General features: G+C 38.9%; 1 protein-coding gene across 2 annotated transcripts in view; it reads left to right on the top strand.

Annotated features, from left to right (window-relative positions):
• The window catches only part of gnb1a (guanine nucleotide binding protein (G protein), beta polypeptide 1a), a 41,503-nt gene that overhangs the window by 18,400 nt on the left and 8,538 nt on the right, over window positions 1-14,565 (top strand). Inside the window, exons 1-4 of one of the 2 annotated variants that reach the window (XM_059503025.1) lie at window positions 2,896-2,985; window positions 5,169-5,281; window positions 9,129-9,167; window positions 9,284-9,390. In XM_059503025.1, coding sequence (XP_059359008.1) covers window positions 5,225-5,281; window positions 9,129-9,167; window positions 9,284-9,390 — 203 coding nt within the window. In that variant the 5' untranslated portion in view covers window positions 2,896-2,985; window positions 5,169-5,224. Of the gene's footprint in view, window positions 1-2,895; window positions 2,986-5,168; window positions 5,282-9,128; window positions 9,168-9,283; window positions 9,391-14,565 lie in introns of those variants that run through there. The other variant, XM_059503024.1, reaches the window with a different exon arrangement.

The raw sequence follows: 14,565 nt of genomic DNA, 5'->3' as shown, positions 1-14,565 counted from the left end.
TCTGTCAACTTTCTTGTCATTGTTCACAGTACAAGTACAGACAGAGAAACAATGGGTAATAATTAAATGTTTATTTTTGATGTATGCATTGCATTCTATGCATTTAAAAAATAAAAATAGATTTTTTCTAAAAAAGGACACTGTTGTTCATTTTAAGAGACCCAGGAGTCTTATTTTCTCTTGCATAATTAATATTGCACTTTAAGCAAAAACACATTTTATCCGATTACTCGATTAATCGATGGAATTTTTGGTAGAATACTCGATTACTAAAATATTCGATAGCTACAGCCCTAATGCACACTTTCCTTCTTTCTTATTTGTTGCTTAAAGAAAAAAAAAAATATTCGGAAGTCGGTATCGGAATCGGCCATGAAAAATCATGCTCGTGCATCCCTAGTCCTGAAGCTGTAAAACAAAGCCTATTGATTATGAAAAAAGAAACAAAAAAGAATAATAATAAAAACACGTCCTGAATCAACAGGAAATACGTCAGCATAGGAAAGAAGACTTCATTTCATGTGGTCTTCAGGCTAATATGCTGTAAAATGATGGTTTGTTTTTGAGGTCCTGCTTAATGTTTCAATGCATTAGCAGTCTCTACAGGAAGCTCTTCCAGTTTTATTTCCTTCCTGTCCTCTACAGAAGAGTCCACCCTTCAGTGTCAAGAGAAAACCACTGTACAGTCCTCGGGGTTCTAGGCTTTATTCTGTCATTCTACAGAAAGGACTTTTATCTAACGAACACCTGTTCATCTCACTGTTTTTTCAAATGTGAAATGACTTTAATAAGCTAATTGGCTAAATATAAAGCCACATCATCATCCATCAGTAAGGCCCTATTTTTCAGGACTTTTTCTAAAAGTGTGGCATGAATGCATTTACACTTCAATAGCATTAATTGAGATTGATGTTAAATATAAAATATAATTTTGAGTAATGTTAGATCACTTAAATTATATTTTAGAGTTAAAACGATGTACGGATGTGGAATTAATCGAAAAAACGGTTCGATTTCGATTTTCAATTATGAAAATGCAATAATCGAGATGAAGCGATTATTCCGGCTCCTTTTGCAGCACTGCGCTTTCGTTCCTCCATTTGCAAAACAGGACGTGCTTGATTTATCGAAGTATATTAATTCATGTTTTATAAGCATTAACAAAGAGAACATGCGCTTCTCAGGAAGAGATAAGCGCTCAGAGACGGAACAGAACAGGACACGGACATGTAAAGTCATCATTAAGCTCAAGGTGCACGCCTAAACGGTCTAATACACGCAAAAATGTGTCAAAATGCTGTGCTTGGTGATAATTCATTTATACCTTCGTCGGTCATGTAGTAAATTAACGTAAAGGGTACGCGCATAACAGTAATTTGGATCCATGTGGCTCTTAAAGTGACAGCGGTCTATATTTATTTTACATTTTATTATTCATTTCTGTAGTAGACTGTACCACGCTACGTGAACCTTTCATATAAACTAAAATAAATATAATACTAGAGCCAAACTAAAATGAGACATTAAGAATAAATAGTATAGTGAATAAATAAAATCGTACAGCTTTAGACTTGCATAAAAAAAACACATTAAAGCACAGTTTGTTTCATTTGTATATTTTCAATTGTATTTGTCCTTTGCTTTTTTTTATTACTGACAGTTTAATTATTTTCAATAATTTTGATAACATTTTGTTTGTTTGTTTGCGATTCCGCTGGTCTCTACAGTGTAGAAGTCATAGCAACCTTATTTACAGGAAATACATATTTGATATGTATCACCAGCTTTAAATCGCTCATATAAAGTTTTGGTCATATGGCCCCCTCATAATCATGTTAAATAATCATGATTACAATGTTGACCAAAATTATCGTGATTATGATTTTTGCCAAAATCGAGCAGCCCTAAAACTTTGGCAGAAAGTGATGTTCTTTAATTCAGTAGATTCGCTCAAATAGAATGAAGCAGTCGAGTGTCTTTGAATGGTTCATTGAATCATTCACTCAAATGTTTTATTCAGAAATGCTAATGTTTTTGAAAATTGTTCAGTTCACGTCTCAGTCTTTAACTTTTTATATTAGTCCAGGGCCTGAATTTCATTCTGGAAAATGGGGGGGAATCCCTCCTTTAGGTGGCTCTTACGGGGGGGATTCTTTTATTTGGGGGAATTGGGGGATGGTTAGTGTCTTTTTTTTTTTTTTTTGACACATTTGTAAACCACAATCATCCATAAATGTTTTATCAGCCAATGTAGTTGTGTTTTACAATTTATAATGTTGCTGATTAATATTTATATTGTGAAGAAGATAATACTACTACTACTACTAATAATAATAATAACAATTCAAACTCTGAATTGAATTTATTTTAACTAAAAAAGGCAAGTAAATAGTAATAAAATAGGAATAGATTAATGACAAGCAATGGTACAAACAAATACAGTAACAAGATACAACAAATTAACTGTGCTTTAAGTTTTTCAGGTAGGTTTAACAATAATATTCAAAATTTGAAATTCAAGCACTGTACTCCAAATATTTATATTAGAAAATCTGCTGGGCATAAAAGCACATCAGTGTGAGAGGGCATTTCTTTCTTTCGTTATTTTTACTGAGTTAATGCTCATGCATTTCTTGGTTAGTTCATATTCGTTGTGTATGTCGAATGACTTTGTGTGGTTATTATACAGCAGGCAGGGTTTGCTCTGTAGTTGATCTTGATGGTGAATGTGTAGTTTTAGAGCGGTGTTGTTGATGTGAAGGTAAAGCCGTATATTGGTGCAGCCGCTGACCCTGTATTAGCAATATTAACATGACACTTTATCAGCTGGATTATGTGCGGCTTAAACCGCATCTTTGCATCTAAACATGGAGCCAGCCAATCAGCTGCTGTCGTTCTGGTGAGGTGTTTGTCCAGTGTAGATCCATTCAGAAGGTCTTTGGCCATTGGAGGCTCGGGAGCTGTGTCTAGGAATACAGAATCCAGGTAAAGCTTTACTTTCCTCTAGAAATAAGACTGCACACCTGAGGGGATGGCAATGTGAGGTCCGGACAGGAACTGTGTCCTTAATAGTGTGCTTTTTCGGCAGCATAGGACTTTTGATGGCTTCTTGTGTTCAGATGGATTAGCCTAGTTGTGTTGAATTATACAAGACATGACTCCTGTAGTCTTTCTGTTGGAGTGTGTGCATGCAGAAGGACCACTCAGAGATTCACACTAGTTACTAAAGTTGGTCAGATTTCATATTCTTGCTCATTTTGACGTGCGATGCGAGTGAAAGTGTCGGCAGTGGATTTGGGTCAGCAGGAGAGTTCATCAGCAGATTTGGTGTTAACAGGATTTGTGTGGACGCGCTGAATCAACTGTGTCCCTGGATTACAGGAGTGACATTGAGAACGGGTCGAGGTTCATGTCTGCGTCCACTCACACTTTCTATTGCTCTCTCTCTGTTCACCGAACTAACTCTTGACCCATGTAATTCAAGCTTTTACCTCTGGAATCATGCATTTTGGTGAAGTTCAGAAGGGGTACCAGGTGGGGAACCACTTATGGTTTCATAGGGGTTTTAATAGTTTAAATGGGTAGGGCGAGGTATCATTACCTGTATGAAGAAAAAAATATATGGGTTAATGTTGTCAATTAGGTTGATTGTCTATTTCGGGGGGAAAAAATCAAGGCATGTTCTGTACAGAGTTTTTCATTTGATATTTAGTCAACTAGTCTTGCACATCCCTAGTTCACACCATAGACTGTATAAACACATGGACGTAGTGTCCGCGAATTGAGCGTTTCGGGGGAAACGCGCGAGATGAAAAATCTGAACTTTGGTGAAATTTCACACCGCGTTAACCAATCAGGAACTTGCTCTTAGTAGTGACGTGACGAAACAACAATGGAGGACAAAGTTATAGTCGCTGTATGTGGATACCCGGAGCTGTATGATACTTCTTCATACTTTTACAGAAACGGGAATAAAAAGTATTTTGCTTGTGTTTATATAACATATTAATAGATTAATTGAATAAAGACCAAAGATTTAGATTTACCACAAATTAATTATATTTTATGTTTAACCACTAAAGAGACATCAGAGCCAGCGGCAAATGTCAATAAATAATAATAAATGTCATAAATAAACCGCATATTTGAGTTTACAACAACTACATTCTCGCCTGAAATACTTTTAAAACTACATTTCATGACACAATAACAGTAATATTTTGAGAATTATCCGAATAAAAATGGTGGTTGAAATCACAATGCTGCGTGAACTCAACTGCAGAAGCCCCTCATGACACGAATTTGTTAATTATTATAAAGGAGTTAATTTCATGCGCGAATCAAGTGAATGAACTCCAAATGTTCAAGTGTCCAAATACATGCGAATAGCGCGATTTATTAGCACAAGTCGCGTCTGGTGTGAATGCACAGTCAGACGTGTGTAGGAGAACTATTAAATTGCATGTATACAAAGGTAAAGGGTACATCCCTTAACGCAAACAACACATCAGTGTCTGAAAGCAAACAACCCCTGATGTTGCTTGGTTTATGATCAGCATCAGAGTCCTGTTCCTGTGTCGTAGTAGAGTAGATTTGATCAAACGAAGATCTAATTGAGCGTAGTGTTCACTTATTGTGCTGTGATCAGCTGCTCTCGGCTGTTGTGTGAAGCGTTGGTTTAGCCCTGTGATGTGCTGCTGATCTTTAGCACAGGCTCACTGCACAGCACTGTTGCTAAGCGCAGCTTCACGGTTGCCAAGGACACAGGCGGAGAGAGATGTGCTCGCATCCCTTCATTAGAGAGGACATGCATTTTCTCTCTGTGTCCAGCGCTCTAACTATAGCGCTGTCGGATGTCAGCTGTGCACACAAACACACACACAGCAGTGATGCGGTGTATAATGAGGCTGACTCTGTGTCGATCAGACAGGTTTGGAATTGGGTGTGTTCTGGGCCAATAGATCAGGCAAAACTCAGCCCAAAATACAGAGCTGTGGGTGCTGTGTCAGTGAAGGCAGTATTGCTCCGAGCAGAACGTTTGTCCAGCAGCTCAACACAAGTCTTGAATGAGGTGTGTTAATATGTCTCTAATGGTGTCATGTTTGAATCCCACACAATGTACAGTTGTTTAATGATACTAACAGAGTGATGATATTTGTGTGTTTCAGATCAGTGCGAGCGCCAGTGAGCGGACGGAGTGAAGCCCATCGCCGAGCAGAAGAAAATGAGCGAACTCGACCAGTTACGCCAGGAGGCTGAACAGCTGAAAAACCAGATCAGAGTCAGTCTCTAAACACACACAACATCACACACACGCTTGACACTCGATGCACATCACGACAGCAGATGCTGCCACACGTCACAAGTTTAGGCCCTTTTACAGTGCATCAGTACATTTCAGTGCTTCCCACAGCTTTGAAATAAATGTGATTTTTAACTATATTTACATTTATTGAAATTCATTTTAATTACACAGGCTTCTATTACATTTCATTATATATTTATATTATGTATTATTATATGCATTGTAAAAACACGCTTCTCATGTGTGCTTGTTAACATCAGAGCACACACGTGTCTTTCAAGCATCATACAGTGGTGTTGTGCATTTTGAACAGTTGATGGGGAAAAGTATTCTTAAAATGCTTTCCAAATTCGGAATAATTTGTAATATATAATTATTTACTGTATTTAGAAGTGCCCACGATAACAATATTGTGGATATTCATTACCGTGATATATCGCATTACTGAATACCGGCACATGTCTACTCACAGATGTGTTTTTACTTGTGCAGTGTCGTAACCAGGCCCGAGGAGGGGTGGATCCTCCCTTCTGGGCTAGTTTCGATCTTAAAGGGGTACTATTATGCTCTTTTACAAAGTCTTGATTTTGTTTTGAGGGAGTACTAGAACAGGGTCTCATACTAGGTTGTTCGATAAAACACATTATTTTTCACATATTTTACATTATTCCAACACCTCTCTCCCCAGTCTGTCATGAACGGCTCGAATTGTTGCTGTATCAAACAAATGCAGAATTTCACTGAACATATCAGACACCGAGGGTGCATGCCCCTCATCTGGTGCACAGACGAGTCTTTTTCTGCGCTCTGATCTCAGTCTCCTGCGCTTGGTGCTTCTCCGCATCCAGCGCGGCCTGGATCATTTCTCGTGCGCGCTGCCTTATTTCCGCATCCAAGTAATGGTCTTTATAACGCGGATCAAGCACATTCGCGATGAAGTGCAGAGGATCCGAAAAGATCTCAGTGAGACGTGTGCCGACTGTACTTTTCTTTGTTTTCACTTCGTGGTCCGTCTCATTCTCTTTGTTAGGAGACGCTTTAGTGCTGCGAACAAAGGAATGAGAAGAGAGAGAATGTTCTCACTGGTGTGAAGAAGTGAATGTCGCTGGGAGCTCGTGGTCTGCGCTATGCAGGTGCACGTGCAGGTCGCGGTTTCTGTTGTCATCACAACATTTCTGCCATGTTGTTTCGGTGATAAGTCTTATCGGCCGAAAACCGAAAAAAATGCACTTTTTCTGTGGCCGAATATTCTGTGCATCCCTAGTTAGCTGGGCCAGTGTGTGTTGTGATTGACAGCACTCAGAGCCTTGGAAATGTTTGGAAATGTCCTGCCTCTTACCAAAGCTGCCTGCTGTGATCTTCAGTTTAAATATTGCATCAAAATCACATCAATTTGAGCGCGATTTAAACCCAGATGATTGTAACCACTCTAAGTTTGTCTGCCTTGGGAAAGCTAGCGTGTGTCCGACAGCAATAACTGTTGTTGCCTTCTCTAGTGCAGCTCAACTAAGTCTCATCCTATTCGACAGTATTTGTGATATCACAAATCTTGGGAAATATGCGTTGTAATCCAAATGAGTCGTTCGTTGTAGGTTTTGAAAAGTGATTTCTGTTAAATAAAATAAAATATTTTAAGCTCGAAACAGCAACATTACAGACTAACTAAAGTTGAAAGTGAAAAAGCATAATAGCATCACTTTAACTGTGACAAAGGACAAGGCTCTTTGCTCGTCACTCTGAACTATTTCAGTCATGTGATGCCTAGGGATGTGCACGGATAGTCGAACATTCGAATATTCGTTCTGCTCGAATTGTTCGATAAATAAAAATGATATTCGAATTTCGCAAAAAAAAAAAAAAAAGTTCACAATAAAACCTAATTTGGTCACTTTCTGTGATTCTCCACGGCATATTTGAAGGTGTATGCAAGCAAAAAATAATTAATGAATGATTAAGGGGCCAGGCGTGGAAAAGGCTATGCGCGCCGCTTTCTCCTTCTTTCCAAAGCGCTCGGGCAGAAGCGCTCCTGAGTCGACGCGTTCTCTCCATGAAGACGCGGAAATTTCAGCAAAGGATAAATGGATTTGCAACACAAAAAAAAATCGCTTTCAGTAGCTCTGCTACTAAATTTATTTCAAAATGGCAATCCATATACAGCTATGATCAGCTGTTCCTTCATCTTGGCTGAGCTTTCAACGTTGTTACAGGAAAGGATGAAGCTGAATGTTTAGTTCTTGTCACATGACCCGCGGTGCGCTTGTAGCATTCTGAAAGTTGAGATGTTTTTAACTCGATGCTGTTCGGACGCGCCTGGAAAAAACGGGAGCGCGGCTCACCGCGTGCACATCGCGCCCGCGTCGCTTCCATTATGAGCGCGCATACCGCGCGCCTACATTGGAAATAACGAACTTGAGCATGCAAAAGACGCGATATGTGAATGCCCCCTAAAAGAACTGCGGTCTTCTACAGTACTTCAAATATGCCGTGGAGAATCACAGAAAGTGATCCAAGAACATTGTTGCAGCATCTCTCAAGCAACGAATAAGTGAAGTGAAGTGAAGTGACATTCAGCCAAGTATGGTGACTCATACTCAGAATTTGTGCTCTGCATTTAACCCATCCGAAATGCACACACACAGAGCAGTGAACACACACACACTGTGAGCACACACCCGGAGCAGTGGGCAGCCATTTATGCTGCGGCGCCCGGGGAGCAGTTGGGGGTTCGATGCCTTGCTCAAGGGCACCTAAGTCATGGTATTGAGGGTGGAGAGAGCACTGTACATGCACTCCCCCCACCCACAATTCCTGCCGGCCCGGGACTCGAACTCACAACCTTTCGATTGGGAGTCCAACTCTCTAACCATTAGGCCACGACTTCCCCCACCGCTAACTTGGAGAATGCAGTGAAAACTCCTCTTCTCGCGTCTGCCCTAGACCCTCGGCACAAACATCTCAGGTTTCTCGATGAAAACATGAGAGAAGTAAGAAAAAAAAGAACATTTCCCTTGATGCGAGTGGTGCGGATGCAGTCGCCACGATGAAGAAGATGCAATGCTCACTCGTCGGAAAAGGCTGAGCCAGTTCTCCAGCGATGATTACAGAGAGTCCAGCCGAGACGAGTGGGAACAGTTCTTGCTGGAGCCATGTATTCCACCAGATGAGGATCCCATTCAGTGGTGAAACGAAAACACGAAGCGCTTCACCAAACTTATTCGCTTAGCACACCGTTATTTGTGAGTCCCGCCAACGACTGTGCCGTCAGAGCGTGTTTTCTCCGCGGCCGGCCTTATTGTTAACAGACTAAGGAGCCGACTTTCCCCCAATCATGTTTACATGCCCGTATTTCTTAACAAGAACATTTGAAACAATAGAAAAAAAGCAAAAAAGATTTGCTGACAGTTTAAAAGTTAAGTGTAAGCTACATTCTGTACAATAGCCTAATTGCTGCAGGCTGCCTTACGTTTTTTCTTTGTTCACTTTTTTTTTTTTTTTTTTGCTTTTAATCTGTACTTTTGTTTGTTTGCACGCATTGTTAAAGGTTTTCAGCTACAAAACACGATGTGTAATGTTCAAGCTTATTGTAAGCTTGTTCAAAATGGAAAACAAATGTTGCTGAAAAATAACGTCTGACTCATTAAACTTAATTTAAATAAATGAATATTCGAATATTCGTTTTTTGTGAGCTCAAATATTCGAATGTGATATTTGTGGAAAACGCCCATCCCTAGTGATGCCTGGTTATGACACTAATTTTGCATTTCTGACCTATGAGACTGATTGTGTATGTATTTGGGGTCTGATCTGTGTATTTCTTCTCAAGGATGCACGGAAAGCCTGTGCGGATGCCACCCTCTCTCAGGTAGGATTCGCTAAACATCAAACCTCTGTCACTTCTCAAATCATCTTGTTGTATTCGAATGGAGTTTCAGTTCCGTCTCTTTTGAACTAGATTTTGTTCTCATGTGTTTCCGACAGATCACAGCCAATATTGAGCCTGTGGGGCGGATTCAGATGCGCACCAGACGGACACTGAGGGGACACTTGGCCAAGATCTACGCCATGCACTGGGGCACTGACTCAAGGTGATCCCGTCGAGCCCTGTGCAGTGAACTAGCAGTAAAAGTGCAGATGAGGAGTCATGTTTTGTGATCTTCAGCAGCAAAGATGATTTTTGGCTACATACACGCAGTACGTGATTGGCTCAGTAGAGATCACTTTATAGCTTTGCCTTTGAGTCCGCTGAGGCAATCACAGAATCAAAGAAAACGTTTCCCATTAAAAAAAAATAGATTTGTCTCAGGACCGTAAAGATTGTTTTTCATTGTGCTAAATCAAAAACAAAAGCACACACATCACTGGAAAAACTCTCAAATGGGGTGCTTGACAAAATATATTAATGAAAACAGAAAAAAGTTGATACAGCTAGGCTCCAAAAATACAAATATTTTGATAAGAGTATCACGTGAAATGTTTGTATTGTAAGAGCTTTGCTTTGCTGACTTTTTGTTTTCAATAGGAAATATGTTTCCATGATTTATAGGTGCTTTAAGAACTGTATTTATTTGGGTTATCGTACCACATTAGTGAGAGCTGTTTTTTCCTGGACATGCCCTGGATGGGATTTCTAAATTGCCTAAAATGTACAGCTTTTAACCAATAGTGGTTTATTATGTACAATGCCTGCTACTACTGTTAAACTACTTTTCAGTCATTACCTTCAGCAAGTATGAAAACAGAAAGAAACCAAGCCAAAACGTGGACATGTTGGTAATTTAGTAGTGATGCACCGAAATGAAAATTCTGTGCCGAAACCGAAAATTTAGGATGCACTTGGCCGAAAACCGAAACTGAAGCCGAAAATGAACGCCAAATATAGGCAAATCCACCGACAACTAAACGGGCATTAGGGCGAACGTAAAGAGGGCGCTTGAGACGCGCACAAGTCAGCAATGTGGACTGCCATAACATCAATGAAAAACATTACTGAAGGCTACATTGATATTATGCACTAATAGGCTGTGTGTGTGTGTGTGTGTGTGTGTGTGTGTGTGTGTGTGTGTGTGTGTGTGTGTGTGTGTGTGTGTGTGTGTGTCAGAACCTGCAGTTGCTGTGTGACGCGCGTTCGCTGTGAGCGTATAGTGACGAGCTGGACGCGCTCCGAGAGAAGGCCGTTAAAATCGATTCCCTGTTTTCGTTTTCGAAACTTGTGTTGGTTGGTCCGATCGATTGTGCAACTTTTGTGACAAGCTTTTTTTGATTGTGACAGCCCTTTGACATGCTTAATCTTTGATAGGCAGATGCGTGATAACAGCTCGACAGTGAGTGAAACCTAAGCGCTTGCTCACGGATGGGAGGGGCGGGTGACATTCATTTTCGGTTTACGTTTTCGGCTGTTTTTTTTATTTCGGCCCGAAACCGATAATGCCATTTCGGCCGAAAATTTTCGGCGGCTGAAATTTCGGTGCACCCCTATAATTTAGAAATCCCGGCCAGGACATGTCCAGGAAAAGAGGACCTATGGTCACCCTACACAGTAATGAATATTGGAGGTAAATGTGCTTAATTGTCTTGAAAATAAGTCAGTGTGTAAAAGCTCTTAATGGTTTTAAAAATATCCATCATCCATATCCATTTTATTTTAGCATAATATAGGCCTTTATCGCACTTTGTGTTAGAAAAACGAAAGCTTCACATTTTTTGCATTCCTTCATTTGTGTTGGAAATGTCTTTTCTCAGCGTCAAATAGTTGACATTTTTCCAACTATTATTTCCAAATAAAACTCCAAAATGAATGTTTGCGAATAAGTACAACCTAGTGAAGTCAGCCTCAGTATGTACAAAACTGTGTCACAAATCATTGTTAATGTAACAGACATGTCTGTGAGTGTCTTGAACAGACGTGGTGTTGCTGGTGTGCCTACATTCAGACAAAGCTATGTATTTGAATTGTAAAGATGTAGATCTTCCTGTCCAGTGTGCAAACCTCTTTACATTTAGTTTTGCTAATATCAGAGGCTTTTGTTTGGAGTTAATTAATTGATTTACTTTATCCCACCAAACTGGCTATTTAGTTGATGTGTTACTTGATTTTCACCCATGGTTGGTGAGTATATATTTTAAACCCTGAAAATATAATTTAATTAGCCCAAAGCAATTTACATGTTTTAATCAAATGAACCACATGATTTGCAGAATAATCACATTAATCTCTCAAAAAACACGTTGGTCTGACATTAGCTTTATGAAACTAAACTACAACTAAACTAAGCAAAGCAGCAGGCTGAATGAAAATTAAAATGCACTCTCTTTCTTGGTTACCGCTGTAAACAAAGTAGCGCTGCGCTCATAAATACTACAGGGCTTAAAGTTCTCCGGCACTGGGGCAGATTTCGGGCGTGCAGCGTTTTTTATAACATCTTGATTGATATCACGTTCGAGTCCATGAGTTCGCCTACCAATGGTATGAGAGGAGCAGCTTTCACTCTCAACTAAACTAACATTAATAGCCAATCAGAATATTTTGCTCTGATAAACACGAGACGTGCATAATATCAAAGGTGTCCATCTAGCGCTTTGTAAACCGCTCAGAGTAATCATGTCACCTCCGTAGGGACGATATGATGGCCAGAACATATTAGATTTGTAACGTAAATCATTAAAAACCTTTGCCAACACAGGTGGACATCAACCTGTGTCTAAATATGCCATGTATTGTACATTGCGATTTCAAAATAAAGGTTTCTGCATGTTACCAAATATTTGATGGATTTAAACATTGTTCAACACATAACGTGAAACGTCACCAGGCCGTTTGTGCCCTCTGTAGGTGTTTGTTTAATGCTTAATGTACTTAAGTTGGTTAAGTTCATATGTATAGACGTTACATTATGTATTTTAACAGTGTTGTTCAGTACAATCATGCAATATATTGGTTTTGATATTTTATTTTAGCCAATTATTATTGCCTCATTGTTAGTTTATATAGAAATAGTCAGCTTAAAGTCTGGTTTTAACCTTTGTTTGTGTTACAAAAAATATCAGATTACTCAGTTGTCAAAATAATCAGTAGTTACAGCCCTAGATTAGTTAAAATATTTCTAAATACAACTGCATTTTTTTTACTTTTTGTAATTAAGACATAAAAACAGTGTTCAAATATTGTCACGTTCTAGTGAACCAAGTATCTGTATTTTGTCTCATCTCGTTAGCTAAGTGTGTCGTCACTTCCCTAGTGTTGATAATTGGTGATATAGCTCATAAGTGTATGATACAGCTTTCATTCTTCAGGTCAATGATATATTCATGAAAAAGGAAATCAGTTTGAATAAAGAAAGCGATAACTTTGCCATAGTATAGTTTCAAATGTTAAAGTTGTCACAGTTATTGCATGCTTGGCATGTGCTGCCCCGTCCTGGACAAGTTTAATCCCTGATACCTCTGTTACCTTCAGAAATACGTTCATATAAACCCCAGTCCAACTGTATCACGATTCATTTAACATCTCAAACGGCTTGAATCGGCACATATTTTTATCGTTTTTCAACCGGCTTGGGTCCATTGTTACATCCCTATAACAGACTTGTATACGTGGCATGAATTAATTTACACTGCAATTAGAATTGCATAAATAATGCTACAAGATTAATATGTTTTAAATGAGCATTGAAAAAAGTAGGTAACGTTGAATTGTTGTAAATATTTCTGTTTTAAACCATGAAGTTGAGCCAGTGGATATCACTCAAGCAACGTGCAAACTTTGAGCAAGAGTAATGCCGGTCAACATCTTAATCTCAGTCAATTCACTGCAGAAAGACAAAGTAAAAACGGAAAGATTGAGCTTTCGGCCTCAGACGCTGCATAATCTCTCAGAGACGAGGAGAAACCAATCTTCTTCAACATAACCTGAAAAGCTTTTTATTTCATTGATTTTTAGTGCGGACTGCAGTGTTAATATTTTAATGATAGGGCTATAATTAATTGTATAATAGACCTGTTTTAAATTACATAATTTTTAAAAACATTTTAATCGAGTAGTAAATAGCCTAATCTTTTAATTATAGCATAATCTATGTAATATAATCATGTTCACTAACAATTTCAATTGGTTTTATATTGAATAGCTAAATTCACTGTTCTCCCACCGGGAGAACAGTGAACAGTTTTTTCTTTTCATATTTGTAGGAAGTGCACCTAAAACACCAGTCGGTAAGGTTTTTAGAGTTTTACGAATGAAAAACTTTTTAGAAGTTGGGATTAAATTAGTTAAGATCTTTTATTTTTCAAATGTAATGGGATTAGTCCAAGGAATCGTTCGGTTTGTAATGCGCTGAAAGCCTTGTACCAAATGGTTCAATACGAACACGTGTATCGTTATACTCCTATATTTAAATATAAGACAAAAATGTTAGTTTTTTTGCCCTCATATCCTGACTTTCATCTGGCAGTCAGTCATCAGAAGTACAGGTCTCTGCTGGGACAGGCGTGTTAAATGCGTTATCATTTTAATGTGCTATTTTTACTTTAATCACACACAATTAAATAGTTCTAAAGCGAATGTATAGTGTGATATATTAGTAAAATATTAAGGTGGTGTGTCTCTTCTGTGCCTGTGATCTTCATTCTGTCTCCAGAGATGAGCTGCTGCTGTTTCTGTCTCTCTTAACTTTGTGTAAAGCTGTAATACCAAGAGCCTTTCTATTGACACCAATAGTTCAGTTGGACTGAAACAGGTGTCTGTGACGCTCGTCCTCCAGTGAGACGCTCATGTTCAGATGCTCACAGCACAGCTCACCAGACGGTTCTCTCAGAGAGACATTCAGTGATCATTTCATGCCATTTTATTGGCATAATTTGGCCAGTAATCATATTATCTTAGGAGGAAACATTGGTCTGTATAGTAGCGGCACCCATACAGACCAACTAATGGCTTAATTTAGACGTCTCCTCTAGATCTACTTCTAGGATGACATCAGTCAGTTAATATTTAGGAGCTCTTTTGTTAAAGTAATCTGTCTCTTGTAGTTGAAATATTTCTGTGCCTGTAGCTAACAATCATTAGCCAATCTCCCATTCCTTCTTGTTTTAAAGTCTAATGCTAATTATTTAATTGTAGCATTTATGGATATCATGTGAACACTGCTTTCTTTTCTTTTACTACTTTCATCTCAAAATAATGTTCATCTTTATGGAAAGCATGCCCTTCATGTTCATACGCATGTTTTATACAGATTTTATAATTGTTAGACTTCTCTCAGACG

Source organism: Carassius carassius, chromosome 21 (assembly GCF_963082965.1).
Source record: "Carassius carassius chromosome 21, fCarCar2.1, whole genome shotgun sequence".
NCBI classification, from domain to species: Eukaryota; Metazoa; Chordata; class Actinopteri; order Cypriniformes; family Cyprinidae; genus Carassius; species Carassius carassius.
The sequence above is the reverse complement of the archived record's forward strand: the minus strand, read 5'-3'. Positions and strand labels throughout refer to the sequence as shown.